Here is a 24,265-nt window from a genome sequence, read left to right on the forward strand (position 1 = left end):
TATTACTTAATTAGGCAAAGTATGAGCCTCGAGCCTCTTTAATAGCAGTTTTGTTTGTTTAATACATTTTAATGGCAATATACGTGTGCTGTGAAATGCTTGCCTAGTGCAGGTTATCATTACTGGATTGCGTGTGTTGGTAAGAATGTTGAATCAAAGTGGTGAGTAAATTGGAACGAACCCACGAACGAACTTTTTGAGCATGGGCTTCATCTTGAATGAAACTGAATTTGGACATGTTACTACAGGCCAACGGTGAAAGAGGTACCGGAAATTGAATAAGCCAAGATTCGTCGTTACTTCATCGTTATTTTATTTGGAAAAAAGACACAGCGTGGTTGTCGCGGCCCGGACCACATCAAAGGAAAATACACAATGTAATTTTCAACACTTTATTTAAATCTAAACAAAACTTTAAAGTTACAAAACAACAAACACCATTTAACACTAAAACACTAAACACATTTAAATCAACACTCATCCTGAATCCGCAACTGGAAAAGAATAATAATTAACGCATCTACATATTTGTTTATTAATCGATACTCACCTTTTCATCGGGAACAAAACATAAAACATTATTTGTACAACACACAATAATCACAACAAATAAACAATAACATCCCAATTGTCATAGAACGGGAACGGATGGAAACGAACCCGCTATACAACGCGTAATTGTTTATAGCGAACTTTCGAGAAGGAACCCGACCAAAGAAACAATTGCTAAAGGCTATTCAAATGACTATGGGCCAATAGTATAAATAGGGCACAAAATGTCAAGAACAAGTCAGTCACAATAAATCCGTCGATCAGTATACATCAAGCGTCTTGATTATATCTCATCACTTCTACATCGGGTAGCCAGTCTACTCTACTTCGGAACTTTGCTCAGAAATTATCTGGGCGGAGACAGTGGTTGTGTTCGAGACACGACCGCATAGTTAACGTAGGACCACAAACTTATTGCATTCAATTCGCTTTCAATTCAATTATCGTTCACGATATTAACTCAGGAAAGAAAGAAATTTTATGATTCACTATTTGATATAATTGGTAAACCAACAAAGAAGCAGATGAGGCACATACTTCAGTGAAAAATGAAGACCGACTCTACTCTCAGTAGCTTCGCTTCGACTAGAACTGCTCCTGCAGTCGTCCACAACAAAGCGTGACTTGACTAGAAAATGAATTGACTAGCGTTGACTAGCGAGGATGACATTCACATACACCGGCAACGGCAACTTCGCCTTGCCGTTGCTGGTGTATGTGAATGCTTCAATAGGAATTGCATGGAAGAATAATTGACGCAACGTTACGTGACGGAACGTGAACGTGACGTGGATGTTGTATGTGAATCGCGCTTTATTGTCTACCCATCGTGAACTCAAACCAACGAACATAGACATTTATCAAGTATGCTATAAAGGTCTTCACGTTAGTGTTAGTAAATAGCGTGCAAAATAGCGCACACATACTGCACGCTATTTAATGCGTGTGAGTAATTTTCGTGTACGATACAAAAGAATCTAGCTCACCTGTAGTGTATGTCATACCACGTTGAATTCAAGCATCGATGCATGCACACGTACATGGGAGAGAGAAAGAGGGGAACAAATTTGTTTTGGGGGAAGTCACTTCAAAATGCAATTCGCGACATAGAAGGTACGCTGTCGCCATCTAGGGGATATTATGAATGTATGAGGAAAAAGTAAACATACCGAGTGTTTTTCAACTGTACGTTGAGTGCTATTTTTTCTCGAATTCTTCTGTAGTTTATAAAAAATGAGTGGGTTATATCTATGATATAACCGCAAGGTTGACGTGGGACTACCGTGGTGTTAGTAATCATTTGTATTATATTGATTAAATTGTCGATTGAATGCAAAAATTTTCGAATTCAATTGAATTCAACATATTTTCTTCGCAAGTAAAAAGTTTGAATAGTTGCCATACAAGATCAATTCATGCATTGTAATAGATTATGTTCCTCGTTACAAATAAATTCGATGACCGACCTTTTACGTTTGATATGATGCCTAGGACTACCAAAATATGTGAACGAAAGAATTGTCAAACAATCATTGTATTTTACATTTCTCTCTGAAATGATTGCATCTCCCATATTCACGTAGTTCTCGAACCACGAAAGTTCATTCGCCTCTAGTATCTGAAATGACGATTGCGTGTCCCGTTTTGATTCCTGCACTATTGCCAGCCTAGGCATTTGGCATGCATGTGACATGGTGCATGGGACATGTTGTCAGAAACATGTGGATTTGAAGTCTGTGTTAGGGAAACACATTCCAGTCGGAACAAAAATACCCTCGACTTTCATGTATTTGCAATGCCGATTTCACCAAGGCTGCTTGGTTTTGATGGCTGTGTGGGGGAAAACGTAAATCGGGCCAATCAAAATGAGGCAGTTAGGGCGTTTAGATAACGCCTCACATTTTACAGTTATTCAATTGTTTATCTACTGAAAAATAACATTTTAATTATTGCGATAGAAGCGTAGAAATATTCCCAATTGATAATGCAAACATCTTTCAGGTCCAGTAAAGAATGTTCGAGTTATAAGCATTCGGAATCTTTCATTTTTTCCTGCATGTTCTGTGTTTAGGTTTTCATTATACCCCCCATATACTCCGGTTAGACATAGTCCCACGTCAAAAAACGAATACGTAGTGATAGAGTGAAGCTTAGTAAAGCAGTTTTTACTTCAGGAACCGTTTATTTATTACGTTGACATACAATACAGACTCGAATAAGAGTACCTCCATTGAGACTGGCATGCTCAAATGCAGTTGTAAATTTTCATTCACGGTTACATAGTCCAGATCCGTGTATAATCATCACTAAAAGAACTCCTAAATCTTTTCACCAGGACCTTTGAAAAGTGGACCTCAAAAGTTGAACGAATTACCTTTACAATAAGGAAATTGCTTTTGTTAGTAATACTGAAAAATATGATCATAACGCTGAATCTAACTGTCACTCGATTTGAATAGTCGTTCCAGATTATAAATTAAGATATTGGCCCAGAATAGTGTAACCTTTCATCGAAAACAGATGAAACCTGATACCTCGAATAGCTTTAACGGCTCAAAATGTAGTTTGAGCCATTGATAAACAACCGTACCTAATATCTTCATATCAACGCGTTGCATTTTTCCACCAGGTATGTAAAATTACCCTCGACGACCAAACGAGTTCCTCCGGTAGTGAAATTTAAAATATCTCTCAGGCCCACAAATACATTGTATATTGCGTTTTCTCTCAATAATGGCTCCTAAAAAACGCGAAAAAAAATCATTACCAGACACTGTTTTCGCTCACGATTTTTTCAGTCGTTTTGGCGGAGAAACTGCGTGAAGAAGCCAAAAGTCTTTACTGACTGAATGCGGAAATAGTCAGTCAGATAGTCAGCTAACTATCCTCAGTTGACTATGACTATGCAGAGTCCTGCTTCAGACACGACTTATCTGTCATCCAAATATTGACCAGACGGAAACACCAGCGAGGCTCGAAAATGGCTTCTCTCAAGAACGATAGTTCGGAGTTTAGTTTTAGTTTTCCAAATGGCCAAACCAACTAAACGCATACTTCATAGCAAACCCTTGATTCTATTCAACAAACGCATACTCCACTGCAAAAAATGATTACACTGAGCTACGCAGAAATATTTTCAAAATTACTATCAGTTTCGACGTATGAAATCGGCTGAATGCTGTCTAAAGTATCTAACAGAATATTCCATTCCATTTTTGTTTACAAGAGGCTTCAAACTTCATCAGTTCATTCGCATCTAGCCCTGAGAAGGGCACTTGTGGGAAGAAACTCTACTCCATACTCCTCCTTCTCCTGTCTTGAGAAAGACAATCCGCCTCGCTCGATACTCGCCGGCAACGATGTTACTTGGTAATCGAAGTGGGGAACAGAATATGTCGCAGTTCCTAAGTTTATATCTCACCTTGATGCAACGTGACATGTTGCATCATTTTCACTACATTATTTTCTCTTTTTACCATGAAACCATCCGAACAACGCGAGATTTTAGTTTGGATGGTTGACATTTTCTAGTTATTCAATGCGTAACTTTCTTATTCGTAACAGTTGCGTAGAAATATATGCTACCGACTGGTGCAGATATCTCTGCGATCAATCGAGAAACTGTAGTGCATAAATCGCAATATTTTTTTTTTCTCTCATTGCCCCTAGAACAAACGCATTCGTGTATCACGTGTATGTCAGCATCTTTCGGAGGGCAACTGAAACGAGAAAAGATTATTCTAATGTTGTTATCGTTGACATGCTGCTCCCTTGCTTCCCACCCGTTACACAATTGAAGAAAGACTGAATGACCCGCGCAGTTCGGTTCAGTTCTGGTTTTTCAAGGGACTTTAACCCGAAGGTCATTCGTTCCTGAAATGCCCGCGCGGTCAGCGTAAATGATTGCATTCCCTTCACTAGTGTAGTGATGAATGCAAAAGAAGCTAGGATTGCGATGCAAATATTTCCCTTCTTCAGTGTGAGGTGCGGAATGAACACAGGCAACGACATGAAAATCCATTCTTTTCATTCTTGTACCGAGCTATGTGTGCATATGTGTGTGATGTCAGCATTAGAAAAAGATGTCCGTTCGTTGTGCTGCGCTCGCTTGCTTGCTCGAGACTGTGCTGCGCTTTAAAATCGCGGATGGCTTTTTCATACCAAACTAGCTGACCCGACGAACTTCGTCCCACCTAAAATAGATTTTATGATTTGAATACTTTCAAACATCAACGTTTTCTTACTAAGTGAACGTTAGTTTTCTTGAACTCTTCATTGATTGATTACCCTTTGACCCTTTACAATTTCCTTTTACTATAAATTGTCTAGCACTTCTACAAAAATTCGTCCTTATAATATAAAATTATTTTCAAACACAATTCTCGTTCAAGATTCTTCAAGCATTTGGTAATAACATGTTTCTCCTTTGCATGGAATACATGTTTGATACAGAGAATAATACAAAATAAAGACAGCTCAAATTGGACCATTCCTTCCTCGGGTTTTGCGCTTACCAACACATTTGGCCTTCCATTTTTATTTATAGATATAAGATATGGAAATGCGTTATTTCGCCGGAAAATCCATTTCCACTTACGAACAAAGATCAATTTCGGTAGCGCAAACATCGAATGCACTAACAACGCTTATTATGATGTAATTTTCGAACATGTGGGAATTCAATTTTCCGACCTTCCTTCAGTTTTCCGAAAATTTTCCGGTTTTTCTCTCCACTATATTGATCTACAGGAAGAGACGAATACAACAAAATAAAGAAGGCTAAAATCGGACCATCCCTTCTTCGGGTTTTCCGCTTACCAACAGATTTTGCCTTACATTTTCATTTATATAGATTGATTTCTCATCTGGCTAGTTCCTTCAATGATACTAACATTTACGGATAAAATGAGGAAAAGCCCTTTTGAGTTGGTGGATATGCTACACAAAAGGGCATAAAAACCTAATATCTTTTCATAATACTTCCTACTACTTCCAATAACTAAGCACATAGTACAGAGAAAAATATACGAATCATATCCTCGTGACATCTATCTGTCGAAATTTAAAACCATCCAAAGTTGAGGCAACCTTCAGAGGGAACCACTGCTACACCGTTTTATCGAAAATAACATCGCCCTTCGTTCGATCATCTGTCAGCTAGTCTCATCGTTCGGGGAAAAAAAATTTCACTCTAACTCCATTTTGAAACGTGAACGAAGCTACACGCGTCTTTCAATTACTCCGCAGTACTTTAAAATTAATTTTAAATTAAGATTTAGAGGAATACATGTAGAATTAGAAATAAAAAGATATTTTTGTACAAACAAGTGAATATACCAAGCGAGCCTACTTACTGGACACTGAATTTGGCCTTACACCATTCCCGGTTACGTTGTCCCACTCCTCCGCTATGTGTTCGAACAGATACAGAAAATCAAATGATTCTTATTTACAACAAAACTCGGCATTTTGAACGCAATAAAAATTGAAGTTGTTGTGCAAAACTCAAATACTTGTAAACAGCATTTTGTTTACAAGTTTGCAACACTTTTCAACACTCTAAGGCTGATGTCACATTAGGCGGATTCGCCGCCGCGGATTCCGCGAGTAAAACCGCAGCGGAGGATCTACAGTGTATTGTGAATGAGCCATGTCACACAGAGCGGGCGGTTTTGGAAGCGATTTCAAATCGAGCAAAAAACCGTCGCGATATCCGCGGCGGCGAATCCGTCTAATGTGGCATCAGCCTAAGATGCAGCGAAATAGGCTGTCGCCGTCCACTATTCTTAGCACCTTGAGACATCTTGTAGAAACGGAACGAATAAGTTGCACACCACATTTTAACATTTTACATTAGAAACCTTACTTTTTTGAAGGAACCAACAAAATTCATGACTGTTCTAATGAATTTTGTTGGTTCCAGACTATTGCGTATGCAGACCTTATGGGCTGTTAGTTGAAATTCAAAAAAGGAATTTTATGAAATTTCAAACGAGATTATCTGAAAAAGGATTTTTAACGGTAATAATCTTTCTCATTTGTCGATTCCGGCAATTTAGAGATTCAAAAGCTGAAGTCGATATCAAAAACCCGTTTAATATTAATTATTCTACTTGTTCGCAATGGAGCGATTATCACAATTTATCCACATCCAATAACCCTTATGTAACGCTTTAGGTTTTAAAATATTCATTGGAATTCGTTCTGCGATACCCCGTTGCTTCAGAATCGATACCACCAGCAAGGTACTCATTTTCAGACAGCATCTACGCATCCAGCTGTCAACAGCACGAATAGCATTCAAAAATGGAAAATACATCTTCAAATATACTTTTAACAATAACCAAAATAACCGAACACTTCACTCTATTCCTAGCATCCGAAAAATAATCACGAATATTCATTACTTTTCAACCTTCCAGGCAGGGGTCCCCCCTTGAGTTCGTTAGTTCGTTGAACTAACTTTTTCTGTTATTTTGATAGTCAATGTAGGTAAGGTACCTCAAAAATTGCCAAAAAGTCAATTGATAAAAGTGGCGTTTATGTGGTTTCTCAAACAAACGATTCAAATACTCTTCCGGGAAAAATATTATATTTATATTACAACTAGCTGACCCGGCAAACTACGTCCCGACAAAAATTTGTTTTTTATTATCAATACCTTCAAACATTCACGTTTTCTTACTATAAGCAAGTTCATGGGTCCAATCGCAGAACTGTTCAATGATTGATCTTCTATTCGACCCCGTTGAATTTACCTTTTACTATAATTCCTAATATTTCTAACAAAACTCATCATTATAATATCAGATTATTTTCAGGCACAATTCTCGTTCAAGACTTTTCAAACACTTGCAAATAACATGTTTCTCTGTTACATGGAATAAATGTTTTATACAGAAAATATGATAGAATAAAGACAGCTCTAAATCGGACAATTCCTTCCTCGAGTTCTGCTCTTATCAACACATCTGGCGATCCTTTTTTTTTTTGGTATAGATAGAAGAAGATATAAGAGTGCGTTTTATCACATTAAAATCCATATCCAGTTTCGAACAAAGATCAATTTTGCTAGCGCAAATATCAAATGGGCTAACAGCACTTGTCACTATGTAATTGTAGATCATACGGGAATTTAATTTTCCGAGTTTTCCCTTTTTCCTTCAGAGTTTTCAAAATTTTTCAATTGTCATGTTGAAATCAGAACCCCTTCTCCATTCCAGAAAAGGGAGCGGTGTCAGACCATTATGGAAATTTTTCGCATACCCAAAAACCCTCAAATCCCAAAATGTGCTTGATTAGTTTTCGAGTTATGCAGAAGTTTGTGCTTCATTTGTATGGCAACCCCCCTTAGAGAAGGAGGAGGAGTTTATTCACCATAAACAAGTTTCGTGCCCCGTAAAACCTTCACATGCCAAATTCGGGTCCATTTACTTGATTAGTTTTCGAGTTATGGTGAAATTTGTGTTTCATTTGTATGACAGCCCACCCTTAGAGAGCGGGGGGAGTGTCTAACCACCATAGAAACATTTATTGCATCCTTAAACCTCCACATGTCAAATTTGGTTTCGTTTGCTTGATTAATTTTCGAGTAATTCAGAAATTTGTGTTTCATTTCAATGGCAGCCCCCCTTAGAGAAGGGAGTAGAGAGTCTAACCATCATATAAACATGGAAACAGCACCCTAAAACCTCAATATGCCCAAATTGGTTTCATTTGATTGATAATTCTCGAGTAATGCAGAAATTTGTGTTTCATTTGTATGGAAGCTCCCCCCTGAGAGAGTGGGGAGGAGTATCTAACGACCGTAAAAACATTTATTGCACCCTAAAACCTCCAAATACCAAATTTGGTTTTATTTGCTTGATTAGTTTTCGAGTTATGCAGAAATTTGTGTTTCATTCGTGCCTAATTATGCCTAAAATGCCAAATTTGGTTTCATTTGCTTGATTTATTCTCGAGTAATGTAGAAACTTGTGTTTAATTTGCATGGCAGCACCCACAAACCCCCCTCCTCCCTATAGAGTCACAAACTATCACGAAAACCTTCCCCGGCCCAAAAACCCCTACATACCAATTTTCATGTTGATCGGTTCAGTATTTTCCGAGTCCATAAGAATCAGACAGACAGACAGAAATCCATTTATATATATATATAGATTTCAACGATTGTGATTTTCAAGAGCTGGGTTCGATGTCAACTAGCAATTCAATCTCGATGTTTCACAATTTTTTCACATCGAATAATTTAATCTACTACTTGGCTGGTTAATACATGGTTAAGCAACCCCATCCGGATTGTTTCCCCCACCCAGACGTGAAGAAATCAAACAAATCACGTGACCGCAAATTTGATTATTATTTCCCCAAGTTTTCGTGTTTGCAGCGGAAGGCAATATTTCCGCCACCCCAAAACTATTAAACGAAGACAAGGAAATCGCGTGCATCTCACATATACCTTGCATGATACTCGCTTTATATTTCAATAGTCGAAAAGTCGTTTTGCCTCGTTTCGGGAACGCCACCATTTTGTATGTTCCTTTCTTTGCCGCTAGCAAAGTTCTACTTTCTAACCGGAACTGCTGCAACAGGAGAATGTTCGCAAATTGGAGACCAGCTCGGCAACTTGTTGTTTAACCGTCTATTAGATGGTGGGGAGTGGGGGAATTGATTGCATTGCATTGTCAGTACCCGTTCGAGTGTTCACAGGGTGTCACCGAACACTGGAAATCGGATTGGCACTCAGGCCTCCACCAACCGCAGATAGTTTCGAGCGACAACTCAGGAATCGAGTGCTGCTCGAAGTCGTGCCGAGATGAATCTGGATTAAACAAATAATAAGGATAAGCACTAAGTGATATATTATGGCAATTATTCGCTGGAATGCATAAAAGCACAGAAAGTAATAAAAACACCATAATCGTCCCGCTTATCCCCCGGCAGGGATGTCGAAACAAAGCATCTCGTGGTTGGGCGAGATTTACTCTCCACGCATAATGCCCACGAGCAATAAAATAAAGCCACCATCACCACTGTCACTGGGAGTGGGAGGAAAATAACTTTTCAACGGCGCTTTTCCGAGAAACTTGTCAACTAAGTTTGTGTATTCTTGTCACCGTCGCCGCCAATGCAGTCCATCATCGAGAGCGGTCGAGGCTTTCGGAAAGTTTGTCAGGTGTGAAGATAAGACCGGCTTCGGAAGAAAATAACAAACAGCGAGTCCTCGAAGCGTGAATTTTGTGGGCTTGTTTTCATTGGCTTGTTTTTGCGTAAGCTGAGAACAAATTATTCGACTCCGGGACCGCACACAAAAACCGACCGCTGTTGGGAAGTTGTTTTTCCATTAACTTTTCCGTGCGTAGAGGAGATGTGTCTAAAACGCGCCTGCCGGGCAATTTGATCCGCCTGATTTTCTCGTAAACCAGCAAGAATAAAAATCCAGGATTTCTCAAAGTGGCCGATATCGACTCCTCTCTGAAAAAATCTGTATATCTGGATTTTTAGCAAAAATATCTGTATCAAAAAACTAACGAAAAAATGGAAAGAAAGGTTTATTTTCGTTTTAAAGGGCCTGGCCGGGTAAGGGAGTAAAAAGTGCCCCCAAACCAAATCAATAGCTGTATGGAAAATATTGTAAAGGATATTAAATAAGAAATTTTGGTGGTTTATTTGAACCCCTATGTGGTTTGACGTAGGATCTATAGTGAAAAACGTACTTTTTCGTTTATTTCACGCCATCCTCAATAGATCCGAGATAAAAATTTGAAAAAAAATACTAAATGTACATCTTACCACGATGTATCAAGAAAAATTATAAAAAAAATTTCATCAAAAATTTTAGTACTAAAAAAAATATTTAAATTCTGAAAAAAAATTTATTGGGATTTAGAGATTCAGTACTACTCTTATTCATATTTAAATGTGCTCTTACGGCTTTTCTAGATTGATAAATATCTTCAAACTGTTTTTTTTTTCAAATATCTAATAATAAAAATAAAATTTAAAAAAATACACAGTACAAACAAATTTTATAGATTTTCTGGCATTTCGAAATTTTGAAAAAAAATATATAACTTTGAGTCCCACTCCTGCTCAATTTTTTTTTTAAAATGCGTTCGTATGTGTCTTTTTTCTACATGTGGCGTAATTTTTCCTGAATTTTTAAGAGCATTGTGTGACACAAAAATAATTTTCTTCATCGTCTGCATTATTATTTTTATTTTTTTTGAAATCGATTATTTGATTGTATTCGTGGTTTTCTATTGAAAGATTAAAATAAAAAAAAACCAATCGGATTTGTGGTCTCAAAGTTATATTTTTTTTCAAAATTTCGAAATGCCAGAAAATCTATAACATTTTTTGTACTGTGTATTATTTTTTTTATTATTTTATTTTTATTATTAGATATTTGAAAAAAAACAGCTTGAAGATATTTATCAATCTAGAAAAGCCGTAAGAGCACATTTAAATATGGATTAGAGTAGTACCGAATCTCTAAATCCCAAAAAAAAAATTTCAAAATTTAAATATTTTTTTTTTTAATTTTTATCTCGGATCTATTGAGGATGGCGTGAAATAAACGAAAAAGTACGTTTTTCACTATAGATCCTACGTCAAACCACATATTTGCCATACAGCTATTGATTTGGTTTGGGGGCACTTTTTACTCCCTTATCCGGCCAGGCCCTTTATTGTTCTTATTTATGGTTTGCTTGAGTCGTATCGATACAACAAGATAAATACATATAATAAATACATACATGGTTTTGTTGAACTTTGCTTTCTTAAATTTTCCGTCAATTTCATTCTTGACGCCCCTCCTTGAGCCAATACATAGCTCTTTGCTTTCAAAACAGAGTCTATCATTGCGGAAGCCAACCGATTTCAGAACTTTTTTTTTTGTTGGCATTGTGAAGCGAGAATATTCACTCAACACACGTTAATGAATTTGGAATTTTCAAAAAGTGTCCCACGAACGACCTTGGCCACAGAGGTGAAGTGATATTTCATATGGTTCAACATTTTTATAAATCAAGGTACATATCTTCATGACTCAACGATAAAAAAAAACAAAGTTTATTAGTAAGAAGGTAGACAGAGAAAATGAAATGTAATTAATTTGAATTTGAAAAAAATATCTCTAAATTCTGTATCTTTGCATGAAATTTGTAATTCTGTATCTGAAATTTGGCGAAAAATCTGTAAAATACAGAATATTCTATATATGTGGTAACCCTGAGATTGACTAATATCTTGGTAGAACATATTATTGCTGTACATTTTAAAAACTCAACAAGTAGACGAGTGTGCACAAGATGAAAATAAAAAAGTACAACAAGTCCAAGATCAAAAACTCGGCAAGTAAAAAAACGTGAACAGGTTTGAAACCAAGAAACTGTAGTTACAGATTACAGATTTTTTAGGTTATCATACATATTTACAGATTTTTCAAAATAACGATCCAATTTTAGTTATGGCTTGATCTCAATAATATTTTTCCCATCTGACCAATTTTATTCATGTAGCATTCGAATCAGCATGAATGAGAGACATCTTGGCATCCATATGTAGCGTAAAGTACTGCGTTCTCATGTTCAATCTAAGGCGAAAAGGTGCAAGAGCATGTGTCATCGGTTAGCTTTACAATCGATAAATAACGCTGTTAATGTTTTTTCCTATACCCAAACTAGCGCTGGCAGAAAAAATATCATCTTCGGCAGAAAAAAAAAATCTTATTCGTGTGCTGAAGGGCGGAATGAACAAATAAAAACATCTTTTTCAACAGTTTGTTTGTATGTATGGGAGCAGACCTATCTCTCAGCCTGAGCGACAGCTTGAAAAAAAAGTCCAAATAATGCCAAGCAGGACAGGGATCGAACCAAGGTCGGCTGGAATGTAAGGATATTTTACGCTATTCACATAGCCACTGGTGCTGTTGTACGAATATTGTGAGAATATTACACCACATTATGAAATGAAGTTGTATCTTGTAAGAATGCATGGGAAATGTTTTCTAAGTGTAAAAAGAAAAGCATAAACGTGAATCTGTATCCTTTTCGGTCGGAGGTGCGTGCGTATTTGCAATGTGTCTCTTGTTTCGCTCTCTCATATTGCTCTTATATTGCTATGGCATATAGGTCGGACTCGATTATATATAGTCGACCATTTTTTTTCAACAATTATTTTAAAATCCTATACATAATCGAATCTCAAGAAAACAATTTTTTCATTAATGTATGAATGTCAAACATTAATAGAAAAATAACTTTTTTGTGATTCGATTATGTATTGAATTCGAAAATTAACGTTGAAAGTGAAATTGCGATTATATATAATCGAGTCCGACCTGTATATATTAGGCTGTCAAAAAAGTCCTGCGGTATTTTTTTTTAATTTTCATTTGTTCATAAAATTAGTTACAATCATCTGTTTTAAGTCAAATATGCGCTGTTTTGTTCGATGACTTGTTCCCAACGAGATGCCAACTTCATAATACCCCTGTTATAGAAGCTCGCTTCCTTATTGGCAAAAAACTCGGATAGCCAATTTTCACAGGCCTCTTTTGTGGCTAACTTCTGACTACCTAGCTCGTTCGCCATGGACAAAAACAGGTGGTAGTCACTTGGTGCAAGGTCCGGACTATACGGCGGATGCAAAAGAACCTCCCATCCGAGCTCCCGGAGCTTCTGGCGCGTCACCAAAGAAGTGTGTGGCCTGGCGTTGTCCTGATGGAAGACAATGTGGTCTCTGTTTATGAAAGATGGCCTCTTCTTCATGAGTGCTACCTTCAAGCGGTCCAGTTGTTGGCAGTACAGGTCCGAATTGAGCGTTTGGCCATAGGGAAGCAGCTCATAATAGATTATTCCTTGACAATCCCACCAAACACACAGCAGAACCTTCCTGGCCGTTAATGAGGGCTTGGCCACCGTCTGAGCCGCTTCAGCGGGCTTCGACCACGACCGTTTGCGCTTCACGTTGTCGTAATTGACCCACTTTTCATCGCCAGTCACCATCCGCTTCAGAAACGGGTCGATTTTGTTGCGATTCAGCAGCAATTCACATGCGTCGATACGGTCAAAGATGTTTTTTGCGTCAACGTGTGTGGCACCCATACATCGAGCCTCTTTGTGAATCCAAGCTTCTTCAAATGGTTAATAACGGTTTGATGACTTATCCCCAGCTCTTGGCCGATGCTACGGCTGCTACTATGCCGGTCTTTCTCGGCTAATTCAGCGATTTTGTCGCAATTTTCGACGACAGGCCTTCCGGAGCGTGGCGCATCTTCGACGACCTTTACACCAGAACGAAAACGTTGAAACCATCGTTGTGCGGTGGAAATGGAAACTGTATCGGGTCCATAAACTGCACAAATTTTATTGGCAGCTTGAGATGCATTTTTGCTTTTGTCATAGTAGTACTGTAAAATATGTCGGATTTTCTCTTTATTTTGCTCCATATTTGCGACACTATAACTCACGAACGACTTAACCAAACAAAACATTGTCAAGGACTATATTATAGCGCGCAAAAATACCTTTCCAACAAGCTATAGTATGACTCGATACAATGAATACAACTAGAATTACGCGCTTACAACGACACCTCGCGGAAATACCGCAGGACTTTTTTGACAGCCTAATATTTTTCCTTGAAAGCTGGGGATTTTTCAAATAACATATCTCGATATCAGAGATGCTTTTTTTTTCGTTTTTGAGATATGATTTTCCGAAGTTAGGGTAACACATATGGTCATATGGTCATATGGACCACCCATTTATCTCAAAAATTACGGCTCAACTTGGATTTTTTATAATGTCATTTCCTTCTATTGTTGAACCGTATGTACCTAAAGTAAAAAAAACTTTGGTAAAACTTCACAAGTAGACGGAAACGGTAGCATGAACACAGCAAGCACTTTGATCGTCAAAAAATGTGAGTTCTCCGATAGTGGTTTTAAGGTTTTTCCCGCTTATTAAACGAACTTTTCGTGTATTGTGCAGTAAAGTTCTGTTCGCCTACAGAAGAGGAACAATTTGATGTAGCGAAACTGTAAGTTTGATAGCAATAAATGAAATTAATTGCATTTTAATTTTTGCGTGTTGTGTGGGGTGACATGGACACGCTTCTGTGGGGTGAATTGGTCCTACAGGTTTGAGTCTTTTCTCTGGTCTAATTGATTCCAGATGCCGCTGAATTACAAAAAGAGGATGGACAGACAACGTTGGAAGAAGGAGGAGCTTGAAAGAGCAACGCAGCCCATCGAGAACGGATTTTCTTTGGCCAAGCATCAAAAGTGTTTGAAAATGCTCGACCAACAGTGAAAAGATTCATACAGAATTCGAGATGGTGTCAATGTAACATTTCTGGTCTGGAATCTGGCCAAGACACCTTGTATCGATTCCGAAACATTGTTACTGATTGTAACATTATTCCAAAATACTTCACATAAACATAAATATGTTTTTCTCGATGAAACACACACTGGACCAAATCACCCCGCATCAAATTTTAATGTCCAAAAATCATCTCTTTTATTTTATAATATATTTGGTAGATTGAAGCTTTATATAATGATTGAACATCATTTATTGAGAGAAAACAAGTGTAGCTCAGTATACAATGTGGCATTTTTTATTTAGACCGTATTGGTTTGGAAATATTAGGCGATTTGCTTAGGTGGTCCAAATTCCCCCATTTTCCCCTAACTGGCGGTCCAAAAATCATTTTTCCCCTTTTATCCAAAAATCATTTTTTTTTCTTCAAAAATTCATAACATTTGAACTACTGAACTGGTTTAGATGATCGACATATCAAATTGAAGCCAACAACTGGATTCTGTATTCTAGTTGCATAGGTCTAGTCTAGTCACATAGGAATATTGAACGAAGACTTCTTCTCTTCTTCTTCAATGGCACTAACGTTCCTAGAGGAACTTCGCCGTCTCAACGTAGTATTACTTGCGTCATTTTTATTAGTACTTAGTTGAGATTTCTATGCCAAATAACACGCCTTGAATGCATTCTGAGTGGCAAGCTCTAGAAATACGCGTGATCACAGTGCAAGTCGGAGGAAATTTCTTTGACGAAAAATTCCCCCGACCAGAACGGGAATCGAACCCGAACACCCGGCATGTTAGTTATGACGCTAACCACTCGGCCACGGGAGCACTGAACGAAGACTTAAAACCTGTTAAATTTGAAAAATCATATCTCAAAAACGAAAAAATAGCATCTCTGATATCGAGATATGTAAGATATGTAATGTAAAAAATCATCAGATTTCCAGGAAAAATATAAAAAAATATAACGTCCTCTATTCTTGCCCCAGAAAACTAGGAAAAACTAACTCAATCAATAATTAAAAAATCGAAAATCAAAATTTTCACAAAAGTAATACTTTTCAAAGAAAAGTAACTCAAAAGCTTCAATTTGATATATCAATCATCTAAAACGGTTCAGTGGTTCAAAAGTTATGAATTTAAAAAGAATCATTTTTGGGAAAAGTGGAAAAAGAATTGGTTTTTCGAACCACCCTAAAATGAAAATGGTCACCCTAACGAAAGCATAAAAAACTACGGATCTAATGTTTTGTGATAAAGAACAAAATTACCACTTTTCACGAAAATCTGAGAATCACTATATCGGTTTGGCATGGAATGGCTGAATCAGTAAAGATCAATATTTGAAGTTGTGTAGTGTATATTTAGATGCGGATTGTTCCTCATCTGGTCAACTGTACATTGCATGTTTCCGTGTTGGCAAACTAGATAGCCTTTATGTTTCGCTAATAATGGAAAAACAAAAAATATTGTATACTCACAAGTATTTCGATTTTATACTCATATGAAACGTGTGCTTTGTTATGTTACTCATTTCTCTACCAAACAACAACAATGGGCCACAGCAATGCAGGTACATCAGGGTACAGCTTGATAAAATTGAAATAAAATAAACTTAAACGGAATTAAATGGAATTTCTGCGCAATTCAGTTATTTGCTTTATTATTTTAATTAAAAAAGGGAAAAATGTCCACGTGACAAAGGGGGGTAGGGGTATGAAAATATCCTCACTTGTCCACGGAGAGGGAGGGGGGAGTCTAAAATAATCCTTTTTCTGTCCACGTGGTATGTGGACAGCCCCTAATGTCTTCAAACTGTCTTCACAAAATCAAATGTCTTCACAATAAGTCAAATATCTTCAAAATGAAAACATGTCTTCAAACCTGGCATCTCTGGCATGAAGCGAATAGATTGATGGAATCTCTCATTCATACAAGCAGTTTCTGCCAGCTTTATAGTCTTTTCTTTCTTTGTTTGTTTTTAAGAGGCTTTAAACTTTGCAGTTCATTCGCCTCTTTATAGTCTTTGAGCGAAACAGCTTATAAGCATATTGTACTTCTGCTGGGCCATTTGACACCTATGATTGGGAAATATAGAATTAGGGCGCCTTACAAAATAAAATTCGTAGCACTTTTGTTATTCAGTATCTAAAATAAAGGTTAACTGAGGGTTAACTAATCTACTTAATGACGTAGTTGTCACCTTAATTTTTAAGAACACGGTCAAGATGAATCAATTCCCGCTGAGGGGGTGCGTATTACACACTTCTCCAACACAAATTTTCGTCAACGGAGTAGTGTTCATGCGAATGCGATCCGATCCGGTTCGAGGAAATATGATTAGTTCGTTTGCTGATTATATTTCTCTCCCATGTCTCATTCCAGGATGGCTCAATAGAGTTCGAGGAATTCATCAGAGCGCTGTCGATCACATCGAGAGGAAACCTGGACGAGAAGCTACATTGTAAGTATATAACGCTGTTGGTCCCCAAAGATTTCACAACATTCCACACACGCTGATTATCAGAAAAAAAAACAACCCAAAACAGATCTAAAATATTGTTGCAATGTAATATTCTCAACAGCCACCACAGCATGTGGCGGCAGCTGGGGTTCAACCGATTTCAGCACACAACAAAATTGAACCGATATTGTTTTCCGTATTTACTACCCAATAGCTTCGCGCAAAAGTTCGCTTCGAGTGGGTGATAAAACTGAATGACTTCCCACCACCAGCTCCCCCGCTCAAACGAGCACCGCCCAGTTCCGAGTTCCGCCAATTCTTCCGCTTCATAATTTTATCTGTCAGTTCGACGATTTCGAGAACGAACGTCGTCATCTCATATTAATGACAGCGCACGGCGCTGTCATAAGGCATCCTGACGACAAAAGCCTCAACATGCGTGTTTGGCGAAGCGGAAAATCCTTTTCACCTCGCGCCAAGGGACAAAACAGTAGCAGCAAAAGTTTGCTTATCTATATTTTCCGTGTATTTTTGTTTTCATTCCGCTACTTTCATTCATACTTTTTTTTCTGTTCTTTTGTATTTCCTCAGGGGCGTTCCGATTATACGACGTGGATAACGACGGTTTCATAACGAGAGACGAAATGTACAACATTGTGGACGCTATCTATCAGATGGTGGTGAGTAGATATGAGATGCCTTGTTTGGGTTAGCTGTGTGTTGTTATTATCTCATGTTTTTGGTTGGTTATGAGGTTTGGGTATTTCCCACAGGCGGATTGTAGATTGTCGTTTCCATGTAGAGATTCAACTTCGAGCGACTCACCCGTGCTGAGCCCACGTATAGCGAGAAACAGAGAATGTTTGAAATAAAATGATATTAGTACGAGATCTTGTACAACTTAATTATATAGCAGAAACGTTCGCGTTCGATGATCAAAACAAAAAATGGAAGAGTCCGATACACGACCGCACTATTGACATGGGACTACGTCTTTCAAGAAGGGTACCAAATCAGAAAGCAGGCGTTTTTTTTAAAATAAATGTAACAATCGTAACTATTTTTGCAGCGAACGAATTTTGACGATTCGCACACCAATCGACTCGGAAATTCTCTAATAGTCGTTCGTTATGTTATACATTACAATCTCCTAGTCTGTAAATGGTTTAAGTTGATAAGCTCTGCCCAATTGTGTACTTATCTACTCGTGCTGTAAATAACGGGTAACTCATGCAGCCTCGATAATATAAATACCGAAAAGAGAGAACGAGAAGAGAATATTTGCATCGTAAATTTCACCTTTGCACAATGAGTACGCTGTCGCTAGTGTATCAATAGTGCATTTCTTCTGAGGCTAATTTTCAGTCTCTTTATATACTCAAAGCAACAGGCATTGATTTTTCATCTTGTTTTGTGTACTCATAAACCCTTCGTTTCCCAATCAACACATGGAACCGTAACCATGACATGACAAGCAGGCGTAATCATGAAGGTTCCGCGTAAGGAAAAATCTGGAGCTGGGCCGCACAGTGGTCCCTCAGAAATTCTAGGTGTCATTAAATAGAAAAATGAACAACAATGCCTGACCGAATGAATGGTCTAGTTTTGTTCTAGAACCTTCAAGGCATCTAGTATCACATATGGCAACGTAGTGTTTGATGCAGTGATCCAGTGTAGCGATAAACACGCACGTTTTCCAAATTTTGCACAAGTGCTACAAAATACGTTAAAAAATAATGTGAAAAAATTTCATGCTGATTTCGAATTTGTATTCAGTTTTCAGTTTAAAAAATTTTGAAGCTGTTAAATGAGTGTTTGAAAGTAAGTACATTTTCTACATTGAATTTATACAAAAGTAGACCTGCAAAAAATTCTCCAAATACCTCCAAAAAATTTTTTCTAGCAAAATATCTTCCTTAGGGTCCCCTCTACACTTTTCCCTTATGACTTCTGGCCACTTCTGACCACTTTGCGAAAAAATACCATAAATATTTTGATACCCCACACGTTTTTTTCGTTTTTTTTTTTTAAATCCCATCCCCCTGCAGCCCCTTTTGGGTTTTGGGTAAAAAGAATATTGAAAACGTTTTCAGGAAGTTTGAAAATATATATTTAGACACCCCACACGTGTTTTTTCCGAAAATTTCAGCCCTTGCTTTGGAGTTCATAACCAAAATGACTCAAAATAGATCCAGCACCTTCGAAAATCTCCGTACACCAAATTTCAAGGCATATCCATTCATTTTTCTATTTAATGCCACCTAGAATTTCTGAGGGATCTACTATTAGTTACTATTAGTAATATCTTATATCTTATATATATATATATATATATATATATATATATATATATATATATATATATATATATATATATATATATATATCAAATATTGCGAATATTGTTGAAAGCTGTGAACAGTTTGATAGGAGACATGTTTTCAATACTTCCAATGCTTAATACATAACTGTAGTACAAATAGTTATTGTTTAAAAATTCATCGATGTTGAGTTTCGAGTTCGATGTGTAAATAGCCATCAAATAACTCCCCAGAAAAATCTCATGCTGAGCGTTATACAGAACTACTACGAGGTTAAATGTTTCATAAAATGATTTGTTATGACTTGTCTAGATGAATCAATGTTGTTTTTGAAATTCAAAAACGTTTTTACCGTTCTGAATCATATTCCGGACAACATCATATTTCGGACAATTTGTTCTAATGTCTTGAAATGCTTAATGCACTGAAGAAATAACTATAAAATGCTATTAATTTTGTGAAAAATAGCTTCTTTAGAGTCATTTCTTGGTTTCACTATCATTTCATTAGAGAATTACATTTGAATTATTGCATAGTAGGAAAAAAACCATCCAAAATCCAAAATCCACTCACTGTCGTTTGTGTTTGACGTTTGCTTAGCGTGAGCACGTAGAATTTACCTCTTCATCAATATTTAAATTTCTCTCGTGTTTCGTCAGTTCTCATCATCATTATCAGATTACTGTGATTGCTTGGTAAGTGTTTCGCAGTTGATTATAAAATACTAGCTAACCCGGCAAACTTCGTCCCGCCCATTTACTTGATTAATTCTCGAGTAATGCAGAAATTTGTGTTTTATTTGTATGGCAGCCACCCCTAAGAGAGGGGGGAGGGGTATCTAACCACCATAGAAACATTCATTGCACCCTAAAGTTTCCATATACCTAATTTGGTTTAATTTGCTTGATTAATTCTCGGGTAATGCAAAAATTTGTGTTTCATTTGTTCGGCAGCCCCCTCTAAGAGAGGGGGAAGGAGTATCTTAATACCATAGAAACATTTATTGCATCCTAAAACCTCCACATGCCAAATTTGGTTTCATTTGCTTGATTAATTCTCGAGTAATGCAGAAATTTGTGTTTCATTTGTATGGCAGCCCCCCTTTGAGTGGGGGAAGGACTGTCTAATCATCATAGAAACATTTATTGCACCCTAAAACTTTCACATGCCAACTTTGGTTTCGTTTGCTTGCTTAATTTCCGAGTAATGCAGAAATTTGTGTTTCATTTGTATGGCAGCCCCCACTTAGAGAGGGGGGAGGGGTCTCAAAATATCACGAAAACCTTCCCCGGCCCCAAAAACCCCTACATACCAATTTTAATGTCGATCGGTTCAGTAGTTTCCGAGTCTATAAGAATCAGACAGACATCACTCCATTTATATATATATATATATAGATAGATAGATAGAAGATAATCAAGTGTAATGTAATTTTAGTTCACAAAATTACGGAATAAAGTGTCCGAAATTTGAATTCAATCTGTCCGAAATTGGATTATTTTATAAATGGTGTCCGAAGTTTGATTTTTATTCGCTTGATTTGAAAAGTATTTTATTCGATGATTTTTTTTATGTTTTCAATCAAACAGGTACCAAAGTAGAAAGCTTAAAAGCACATTGACCTAATTTATTAAAAAAATCAACCAAATAATAATTGTGCATAAAGTTGAGATCTGTTTTCTGCATCATATACCTTAAGCGTCCGAAATATGATTCAGAACGGTACATTAGAATTTCAAAATTTTCGAAATAATCTCTTATTTACGCTAAGTGGGGGATGAGAATGGGTCAAGCATAATATTGAACATATACAACTAAGTTGCAATGTACATGCAAAAATACACCAATACACTCACAATAAGTAGTAATTCTCCGATTTCAACGCTCATTACACCGCCCCTAGACGTGGCTGAAGAGGAATTGGAGGCAAATTCTTCGCACGTTTCAGGAGCGTTTCCTTAGCGACAACTTTGCGGAAGCCACATTTTCCAGTATTGCTGAAGCTGTTAAACTGGTTTTGAAGTTACCTGAAAAGGCGAACACAAATCACTGTTTATAGGGACAGTAAATCGGCGGAACCAGTGAATCTGGGTGTGCCTCAAGGAAGTGTTCTGGGGCCGCTACTTTTCTTGCTTTATATCAATGACATCAAACATGTGTTGAATGACAGTGTCGTAAACTTATTTGCTGATGACACTGTAATATACGTTGGAGCTGAGACATTGCAAGATTGCTACATAAAAATGAACCATGAACTGCAAGACTTAGACGAATGGTTGAAATGGAAAAAACTCAAGTTAAACATAAATAAAACAAAGTACATGGTAGTATCGCCACGATATCTTGAAAACGAAGGTGTTAGTATAAGTATTGATGGGCAATTGGTGAAAAGAGCATCATCGATAAAATATCTTGGCGTTATTCTTGACGAAACGCTGCACTTCGACGAACATGTAAACTATACTATAAAGAAGGCAGCTCTAAAATATGGAGTGCTTTGTAGAATTAATCGATTCCTGACCTTTGAAAGTAAAATCACGATCTACAAGGCACTCATTGCTCCACATTTTTATTATTGTGCCTCAGTGCTATTTCTCGCAAATAAGAGGCAAATGCAAAGAATGCAAATTGTGCAAAACAAGGCGATGCGGCTGATATTGAGATGTGATCGACTAACTCCACGGAGATTGATGCTCAAATGCCTACAATGGATGTTAGTGGGACAGCGTATCAAATATTGTACGCTTGCGTTCATATATAGGGTTGGGGAAAAAGAAATGTCGTATTTCTGATCGAAATTTGACGCTTTATTTAACATACTTAAAATTATCCAATTTAAGCGCCGTTTTGTTCGCAAACTTGTAGCCATTTAGAAGGCAACTTCATTATCCACCCTCCCCCCCCCCCCCCTCCTTATTTGCAAAAAACTCAAACAGCCAGTTTTCGCAAGCCTCTTTTGAGGCCAACTCAGTATCATCAAGAGCGTTTTGCATGGACCGGAAGAGATGATAATCACTTGGAGCCAAGTCCGGACTATACGGTGGGTGCAATAGGACATCCCATCCGAGCTCCTGTAGCTTCTGGCGGGTCATCAAAGGTGTGTGAGGCCGAGCGTTGTCCTGGTGGAAAACAACACCATTCCTATTGATCATTTTTGGCCGCTTCTGGTCAATCGCCTGCTTCAAACGGACAAGCTGCTCACGGTAGAGAACCGAGTTGAGGGTCTGACCATAGTTGAGCAGCTCAGTGGATGACTCCCTTCAAATCCCACACAGCAAAACCTTCCTGGCCGTCAATCCGGACTTGGCGATGGTATGGGCCGGCTCACCGCGCTTCGACCAGGACTTTTTTCGCTTTAGGTTGTCGTACGTGATCCACTTTTCATTTTCACATGCCGGTCTACTTGGATGATTACAACGATTTTATCGGTTTCCACGACGATTGGCCTATCAGTACGGGGTGTATCTTCGACAGCCACTACACCAGAACGAAATCGATCAAACCAACGCTGTGCTGTGCGAATCGTTACAGTATCGGATTGGCCGCCTTCGTTGCAGTTTTACCTCGCAGGTAACAAAAACGTAAAATATGGCGAATTTCTTGCTTGGTGAACTCCATCTTTGACGCGCTATAACTTGAGACTGAAAAGAACAATCACAACACTGTCAGAACGACACTTGTAGCACAGATTGTCGTCTTTAAATAGCCGTATAGTATAAGCTGAGAGAGAGGAGCCAGCTGAATGACAGATAGTTTGTTTTCTTCTTATTCTTTTTACGCATTCTCATCAAGAAAATTCCAAACTGACAATTTCAATCAAGCAAGTTGTTGTCATTCATTTATGAGAAAAGTGTTCAAACTTGACGTGAACCTTTGTTAGTGAGTACATTTGTGCGTTTTATTCCCGATTTGATTTTTGACATAGGACTGCGTCTAACAGGAATATATGGGGGTAAAAATTTGAACACTGATCACGTAGGAAATAATAAAAGATGTACCAGGTCAGCCCACATCATGGCTTCTAGCGGCATCGGCCCATTCCAACATTTTTTACTTTTGATAATTTCGATATAGTTGTCCTAAAGAATTATTTCGATGATTTCTAAAACAAAATCCAAAATTAGAAGCAAACTGACTTTTATGATTTGTTTGTCGGTGGAGATCTTGTGTGAATTTATGGGTGTTTTGGGCCCATTTGTGACTTTTTCCGATCGTACATTCAGTTTTCGCGAATTCTTGTATTCTTTCACTGGTTCCAGGTTGATCTATTACTGCAAGCTCGACGAATCGATTTTTGCAATGTGGGCGATGATTGTCTATCTCCGATTCAATTTGAATATGCAGCGTACACCCAGGTTTTTTCACGCGGATTTTCCAATTAACGCGGTTTTTTTACGAGATACGTATCCCCCGCGTAAAAAAAACCTGTGTGTATGTGGAATACATAAAATAAGAGCTAATCTTCCAATGAAAATAGCCAACATTGATTTCTCTCAGGTGTATTTTGAGGGAATTTTGTTTGTGTCCGATGGAAATAATACTAGGTTGACTAAAAAGGATGCTGTGTCTGCATTTTTAACAGGCATTCGG

At 37.6% G+C, this 24,265-nt stretch overlaps 1 protein-coding gene across 2 annotated transcripts in view; it reads left to right on the forward strand.

The window, feature by feature from the left end:
- The window catches only part of LOC129763494 (frequenin-1), a 357,142-nt gene that overhangs the window by 303,596 nt on the left and 29,281 nt on the right, over positions 1-24,265 (forward strand). For both annotated transcript variants that reach the window (XM_055762617.1, XM_055762618.1), the window contains exons 6-7: positions 17,276-17,354; positions 17,946-18,034. In XM_055762617.1, the coding sequence (XP_055618592.1) occupies positions 17,276-17,354; positions 17,946-18,034 (168 nt within the window). The remainder of the gene's footprint in view (positions 1-17,275; positions 17,355-17,945; positions 18,035-24,265) is intronic.

This window comes from Toxorhynchites rutilus, chromosome 1 (assembly GCF_029784135.1).
Source record: "Toxorhynchites rutilus septentrionalis strain SRP chromosome 1, ASM2978413v1, whole genome shotgun sequence".
Taxonomy (NCBI): Eukaryota; Metazoa; Arthropoda; class Insecta; order Diptera; family Culicidae; genus Toxorhynchites; species Toxorhynchites rutilus.